This window comes from Galeopterus variegatus, unplaced genomic scaffold (assembly GCF_000696425.1).
Source record: "Galeopterus variegatus unplaced genomic scaffold, G_variegatus-3.0.2 Scaffold481, whole genome shotgun sequence".
In the NCBI taxonomy this organism is placed as follows: domain Eukaryota; kingdom Metazoa; phylum Chordata; class Mammalia; order Dermoptera; family Cynocephalidae; genus Galeopterus; species Galeopterus variegatus.
The window spans coordinates 159,838-168,074 of NW_007726592.1; the positions used below are offsets into that span (position 1 = coordinate 159,838).

General features: G+C 42.0%; 1 protein-coding gene across 1 annotated transcript in view; it reads left to right on the forward strand.

Annotated features, from left to right (window-relative positions):
- Positions 1–8,237, forward strand: part of B3GAT2 (beta-1,3-glucuronyltransferase 2) — a gene marked incomplete at its 5' end in the record, with an annotated part of 75,727 nt that overhangs the window by 1,073 nt on the left and 66,417 nt on the right. Inside the window, 1 exon segment of the mRNA XM_008569231.1 lies at positions 1–238. Coding sequence (XP_008567453.1) covers positions 1–238 — 238 coding nt within the window.

The window sequence follows — 8,237 nt, forward strand, 5'->3', positions numbered from 1 at the left end:
CGCGGCGGCGCGCGGCGAGCTGGTGAGCCGCTTCCTCGCGCGGGCCGGGCTGCCCAGCACGCACCTGCACGTGCCCACGCCGCGGCGCTACAAGCGGCCCGGGCTGCCGCGCGCCACGGAGCAGCGCAACGCCGGCCTCGCCTGGCTGCGCCAGCGCCACCAGCACCAGCGCGCGCAGCCCGGCGTGCTCTTCTTCGCCGACGACGACAACACCTACAGTCTGGAGCTCTTCCAGGAGGTAGAGAGGGAGGGGGGCCTCGGGGCCGGCCCGGCAGCCGCCACACTCCTTCTGCGCTTCGGCTGCACTTTGGGGTCCTCAGTTGCTCTGCGCGTGCATTAGGGACCCCGCGTGGAGCCGCTCCTCGTCGGCAGTCCACAGCCTCCGGTGGCCCTGGGGAGTGAGGGAGGGTGGTGCTGGTGAGAGGACCGCTGTGGCTCAGAGGGAGGTAGTCTGCCCTGGGGCTTTGCTGTTTCGGCGTGGGGTCGAGGGTACAGCACGTGTGACTTCCAGGGACCGGGCCCTGGCCGGCCTGAGCATATGGATCTGGATCCAGAGGCGCTGTCTGTGAGGCCACTTGCGAGAGGAGGAGGTCAGGGATGGATCCTGCACAGTAAGGGGGTAGGCTCGGTGTACTCCGAGGCATTTCAGCGCATACAGTGTGATTTTGAATCTAGAACCATATAGAGAGGAAGGTGGAGATGGTGACTAAATATCAGACGAATTTCTCTAGTAGTGTGCCCTGGCACGGAAATGGTTGTTAGTGAAAACACTGACAATGTGTTTATGTGGGGTTCCTCCTTCCATCTCTTCTCCGTACCCCACAAAAAGGTCCTTTCTGACCCTGAAGATTACCTTTATTCCAAGGAAATCCTCTCTGGCAAATGAGATTGTTCTGCCCTCTGATTAACGTCTTTTTGGAGCCTGAGGTACCATCTGGGCTGCCCGGTCCCTTTTCCCGACCGTTCTTTAACGCCTCTCTTTGACCTGTTAGCCAGGCCACTCTTGCACGGGGCCATGCGTCCTAGACTGTCTATGAGATCCTGAGTGCAGCCTGGCCCCTCTGGCTAAGATGGTACATGTGCTCCCTTGGAAGACCACAGGTTCACAACCAGCAGGCATGGGGTTAGGACAGATGTTGTTTCTTGAGACTGGTATTTTGCAGTGTGTGTGCGTAATCTGCAGTCTGCAAATGAGACCGAGTTGCATGGTTTTCTTCCCTGTACACAATTATAGATAAACGAAATCTTGATTTCTTTGATGTCCTGTGGGACCGTTGCCTTCCTCCGCCTGAAATTCCTAGACTCCCGCCTCCTAGAGATTCCCCCAACCACCCTCCCGAGTAAACTGGATATTCGGGAAATACTTGTATGAGCTGGACACTGTGAACTTGTAAAATCTGTGTGTCTAGTAATCAAATACCCTAACTGCTCCCCACACTTTCATCTTAACCTCTCAGCTTTGCTTTCTTAACCTCAGGTCAGAGCTACTCTGTATCCTTCCAGTTTAATTTTTCTGTGCTTTTTTTAAAAAAATCCATTTCTTAAAGGTAATTGCTGGCTTCATTTCTATTAATTCTCTCCATCAATAAAAAAAAAAATCCATTTCTTAAAGGTAATTGCTGGCTTCATTTCTATTAATTCTCTCCATCAATAAAAGGAACAGTAATGTTCGCCATCGTTTCTTCTCCGTCCTTTCACTGCCTAGGGCTTTCATTGCACGTTTCGCCAGAGAAATAAATAAGCTTTGCGTTGTATCATATGGTTTTATTATAAACAAGATGAGAGATATCATTTGATTTTTTTTTTTTTTAAGTTGGGCTTTTATTTATTGGTTTCATATTTGTGACTGGCCCTGACAAGGATCTGAACCCTTGACTTGGTGTTTTAACACCCCACTCTAACCAACTGAGCTATCTGGCTAGCCCCTGGGCTTTTATTTTAATCCTGCATGAGTGCTCTTTCCCCCAACAAAAGTGGCCTGTACTCTGAAGCAAACACCTTTATATTTCAATGCACTGTAATTTTAAACCCCAAAGTCTCTTTCTTTTTCCCATTTACAACTTGGAAGTTACCTTAGCTGTGAAAACGTGTGGTTTTGTTGAAGTGCAATAATGCATATCGCTGTTAATTAACCCTTAAGTGGACTAGACTGTGAAGGGGGGAATGATTCCATTTATTCCCAGCTTATTGCTGTTGTGAGGTGTAAGATGAGGGGAAGAGTTGGCACATACAGACAATGAAACTCTTCACAACACAGTCTTTCTTTGCTTCCCAAGCTGAAAGGAGGGCTTGTTGGTGGGGTGGATGTTAAGCAGCAGGGAAAAATCGAGTATTTTGGCGGGGGGGAGGTTGGCAGGTAGGGGTCCATGGGGTAGGGGAGTATAAGATAAAAGGAAGAGTAGAGGGTAGCGAGGAAAGAGAGTATTGACAAATAAGAAATCAAGGATCAAAACATGCAAAACTTACAAAACACTATAATTTTGTACATTTGGAAGAAATTTAATAATCAAGATAAATTTGTCTTAAAAAAAGAGCATGTGCAACTGTTTTTATGGAGAGGTGCTGAGTATACAAAATACACAACAGAAGGTTTTTTATTGTTGTTTTAAGCATAATATGCATGATACACATAGAATTTAAGTTCTGTAGCCCCTGGACATTACTCCCAGACATAGTTTTATGACTAGTGCCTTTCTCCACCAGTAACCCCACCCCAGATATGCTACAATGTTTGTGTACAGATTAGGCCTCTGTTCTCTGTATGCTGATACATTCAGTTTTCCTTGTTACAGTTTTTTCTCTTCCTTGCATGGCAAGCACCATTGAACGCATTAGATTTAGTGCAATTTATGCACCCTTAGTCTTGTGCACTTTCCAGAATTTTGTTTTTCTTTAAACCCTTAGTTTATTAATGGGATGGTCCACCATACACCCTTCTCAGACTAATGATTCCATGTGGATTACAGTCTAGACATTGTTCTCTTGGAGGAAAGATAGGACCAGATAACACATTTTAAAACTGCACCTCCTTAGGGGAAGGGAAAGATGCTGATCCGGGATGCCGTGGGGCTGAAACATATGTCTCAGGCCTTTACATTGTGCATGCACACAAATTAGTTTTTTAAGTAATTCATAGTTCTTAAGGAAAAAATGTCCCAAGTCAGGCTTCATCTTTTATTCCTAGTGCCTTTAATTTCCATGGTTGATTTAAAGTAGATAAGATAAAAGGAAGAAAATGAACCAGGTACAAATTAGCTCACTAAGTATTGGCTGCAAATGAAGGAAAGTAAGGGATGAAAGGTCTCCAAATTAAATTAAAGAGGCAACAGGCAGTCTGTGTTCAATTAGTCCTCCCTGGTAACTGGAATGGTGCTTTTTTCTCTATACAGCTAACTAATTTTCAGCCTCTCTTTTCAACTGAGCTGTGCCACGAGGAAAGAAATATTTGCATTGTTAACAGCCAAATCCATTTGCAAATGAAGCTTAGTATGAGTGTAGCCACAGAAACTGGCTGTCCATTGGAGAAGAAGGTGGTGGGGGTTTTTCAGGTTTCAAGTATCTCAGCAACTACTCCTGTTCTTCCTGTGCCATTAATGGGTTTTGCACTGTGGATCACAGGTAATTCCACCTGTCTGTGCATCCTATTGATCTGGCTCTCTGGAAAAGCTTATTTGCAAAGGATTTAAGCTGATTTAATAAAAGCCACAACTACAAATAAATGTGATTTTATATATAGTCATATTTTTGATAACACTATTGATCAGATTTCTGTTCCTTGCTAAAAATCTTCAAAGCTTTCCTAAGTTTAAAGCAGGTGCTTTTCAGGTGAAATTGGTTTCACCTTTGGAAATCAATTGGAGTGGAAGTTTAAAAAATAGCACTTTCCAAGCAAGAAAAAAAAACTTAAAAATATATAACTTTAAATGTAATGAAGTAAGACTGTAAGACAGACTAACTGAGACACCTCAGGAGCTTCTGAAAAGAGTCAGTTAATGAGACAGCATCTTGAAGATGTTTCTGGAAAGCAGAGAACTAAAGAGTCCCCTTGTTTGAATTTTTTATCGGGTGCTCTCAAGCCATTTGTGTGCGAGGCAGGTGAAGGAGCTGGATTTTAATTGTCTTGCTCCTTTTCTGAAGCATCTATATGCTTCTCCCTTTACATGCTGAATGTTTGGCACTTTTCCTCCTAGATAGTAATTCTGCATATGTTTACTGAAAGGAGACATAAGATTTACCTTTCTTTTGCCCTTGATACAATTACTTTGTTTAGGGTAATTACCTTTTTAAAGTGAAGAAACCTAGAAGATTCTCTTAGGTGCAGCATAAAAAGACTATTTTACCTGATATGTGCCCCTTGTGTTTTATTTCTCCCCTCTGAAAGTATATTATCAATAGTTATGCCATGGGTCTGATAAAAGGTGAGAATTTTATAAAAATGCGTATATAAAACTATAGCCAATTTTCTTTGGCTGTAAATGTTAGAACTATAGATTTTTTTCATTCTCCCTGGGTATACAGTATTTGAATTATGGTTCATTTTTATAAGACTTTTCTTTGGAGACCAGCAGTTTTTGTTTGGATTTTGATATTTTAAAGGGATAGAAATAGCAATTTGGGTTTAAAAGACATTCTACCTTTGCCTCTTCTATTGTCTTTTTCCATCATTATTTCTCCCTCGACCTGCTTTTCACTGATTATTCTCTCTTGTTAATAGACTTGAAGACATGTCCAAATCATTGTTTGGTGCAATGAATGTTGTGTTTTTTAAACATTTAGGCTGCTGTCTGCCTCTTCTTGGAAACTATAGTTGGTGGCTCCATTTTCTTCTGTCTACTCCGCTTGCCTCTCAATTACAAGCTGATAAATTTTCTCTTGAACAGTAATGGAATAGTAATTGCTTTTAAGGCATGCTGCAAAAGCAGAATAGAAGAACCAAAGTCAATGGACTTATTTGTCAAGTATTCCAGGTGGCGTTCAAGTAATTTTTTTTTTTTTTAGCACAGAATTCAATAATGTTTAGATATGTCTATTAAGACCTTTTGGACTCTGAAGGACTATTTGCTCAGTCTGTATAAGTTAACACATTATTGTATATTTGATTTGCAGTGCTATTGAAGCATGAAATTTAAATTTTGCATGGTTCTCAATTTCTCCCCCCAAAGCACAGCTAAAATTGTTATACCAGTTCATTCATTCACTCATAAATAGATAGAAAGATAGATTGATTGATTTGATTTAGGATGGATTTCCAATTCACAGAAATAAAAGTAAGGTAATTGGGCTGGCTGGTTAGCTCAATTGCTTAGAACATGGTGCTGAAAACTAAGATAATTAATTGTTCATGCCTGGTAATTTTTCTATACAATTTTAAATGTTAAAAATACCCTTTACCGGGGGCAGGCCCGGTGGCGCACTGCTATAGTGCGCCGCTTGGGAGCGCAGTGGCGCTCCCGCTGAGGGTTCGGATCCCACGTACAGACCGGCCGCTCACTGGCTGAGTGAGGTGCGGGCGCAACAATGAGGGTTGCGATCCCGTTGCTGGTCCCGGTCCGGTACAGGCGCGACACTGAGGGTTGCAATCCGTTGCCGGTCACGAAAAAAGACAAAAAGGGGGAAAAAAAAAGAAAGCTACTGGGATCATTTGGGGCCGGCCCGGTGGCGCACTGCTACAGTGCGCCGCTTGGGAGTGCGGCGGCGCTCCCGCCGAGGGTTCGGATCCCACATACAAACCGGCCGCTCACTGGCTGAGCGCGGTACGGGAGCAACACCAAGAGTTGCGATCCCGTTGCCGGTCCCGGTCAGGTACGGGCGCAACACTGAGGGTTGCGATCCGTTGCCAGTCACGAAGAAAGACAGAAAGGAAAAAAAAAAAAAATACCCTTTACCATGGATACAAGCAAAATATAGTTTACATTAACTGAGCACTTACTATGGGTGATAAAACCATTCTTAGGGTTTTACATGTATTAATTTATTTAATCCTCACAGCACCCTCTGAGATGGGTACTAGTACTGTCCCTGGTTTTTTTCATACTAATGCTGATATTTAGGTCTGAACATAGTCCTTTGGTGAGTGCAGGGGATTTAAACAAGTGCAACCTGACTGCAGTATAGTTTACCTCTGGTTGATGTAATCAGTATCCCCATTTTTAATGGAAGTAACTTGAAAAGGTCATGTAGCCATTATGTGGCAGAGACAGGATTTTGAACCCAGGTGCCCTTGGTCTAGAACCTGCACTGTTGACTAGTTGACTGTCCTGAAGCTCATCTCATTTTACGTGTGCAGTCAGATGGAAATGTGTCATTGTAGTAAGTAAAGTATTTGTTTAGCAGGGGTATTCTGATATTGTTGCTGTCTTCTGCCATACTTAAATTCAGGTTTGGTGGGGGTTTTTTTGTTTTGTATTGTGACAGCTGGCAGGTACAGGGATCCAAACCCCTGACCTTGGTGTTATAACACTGCACTCTAACAAACTGAACTAACTAGCCAGGCTTTCAGGTCTTTCTTTTGGCTATATCAACTTTTGGTTTTTTTCTCTTTGACCTTTTTTTCCCCCTTTCTTCTTACTGTTAATCCATTTTTTAAAAATCAACAAATAAAAATTGTATATATTGTGTACAACATGATATTTTTGATATACGTATGCATTGTGGAATGACTCTCAAGCTAATTAACATGTTCATTACCTCACATACTTATTTTTTGTGGTGAGAACATTTAAAATCCACTGTCGCCAATTTAAGTGTACAATACATTGTTACTGACTATAATCACCATGTTGTACAGTAGATCTACTGAAAATACTCTTCCTTTCTAACTGAAATTTTGTATCCTTTGACCAACATCTCCCCAGCCCCTCCCCACGACCTGTTTTTTTCCCCAGATATCATTTGGTTATATGAAAATTTTATCTCCTTTCTCACTATCTCTGGCTTATAGACCATTCAATTTTCAGATTTTTTTTTCCAGTCAGGTGTAAACTGCCATGTTAGTAAATAACCTGTAGTCTTATTTTTTAAAAACAGTGTATTGTTATGAATAAGAATTGATAATTTCTGCAACAAGATACATTAAAATTATTTTTTTTCCTCAGTTGATATGTATACATCAGCAACTCTACTAGGCATTTATCTTGTCAGGGCAGACAGAATTGAATAGAATAATAATTTTCAGGGTACAATGGGAATGGGGGAAATATTAAATTGTTTCCAGTGAGCTCAGTGGTTTACTATTGGGACAGATAAGAGGAGCTGGAGGCCTGAGCCTGTTTGAGCTGAAGCTAATGTGGGTGGCAGACACCTGCTGGTCCTTCCCTCCTGTAAAGACTGAGGCAGCTGCTCCTGGGAGCACAAAGATGTGCTTGTAGGAACCTTCATTCCCCACACGAGTGTGCTTGTTATGCTGGCTGCTGATGGCTCGCACTGCCAGATTCACCCGACTGCTCACTTGTTGGTAAGTTTGTTCTTTTTCTTGTCTGATTTCTCCTGGGATTAGGTATTTCCCTGGATTAAAAACAAAATGAATAAATTATTGGTTGAGTCTCTTTGTAGGCTTTAAAAAAAAAAACAAAACCCTGGAGATGACTGTGCTGAGTGGGGCAATCATTTTCTCTACCACAAGTCAGATTATTTGGTCTTTTCCCAAAAATAACTAAAAACTCAGTCGGTTGTTAGTTTTTTTAAATCAACCTCCTCAACCAGTGGAAAGAGAACTTTAAACAGTATTTATGTTACATGCTGAATCTAAGACCGTTGTTCCTTCATCTTGAACTGCAGGTATTTGTAAATTGTATCTTCATCTCTCTAATGAAAGCTGAGTGTGCTCAATGCTGACCGTTCTCCATTAACAGAGATTTCAGTTATCTAAGAGAAATGTATCTAAGCAGTAATAGTGTATCACTCTGTGAGATTCCTTCTACCTACCTGAGCTTAAACATTATCACATTCAGAAGATATTTGAATATAATGAATCAGTATGTCTTCTCTACAACATAACAAATATTAACTGAGCAGCACCCATTGTGTGCCAGGCACTGTGCTTAATAAAGACAGGGAGTATTACAGCTCTAAGCAGAGAGGATCACAACCCTCACAGATTGAGTGTCTGGACTAAATATGCACACAGTGTGTGTCGAGACAAATACAGGTGCCTGGGAGTGCCTGAAGCAAAGACACTTAGTGGAGCTGATGGTTTTAGGAGCAGTTGTGAAGAAAGTAACATTTGAGCTAAGTAAAGG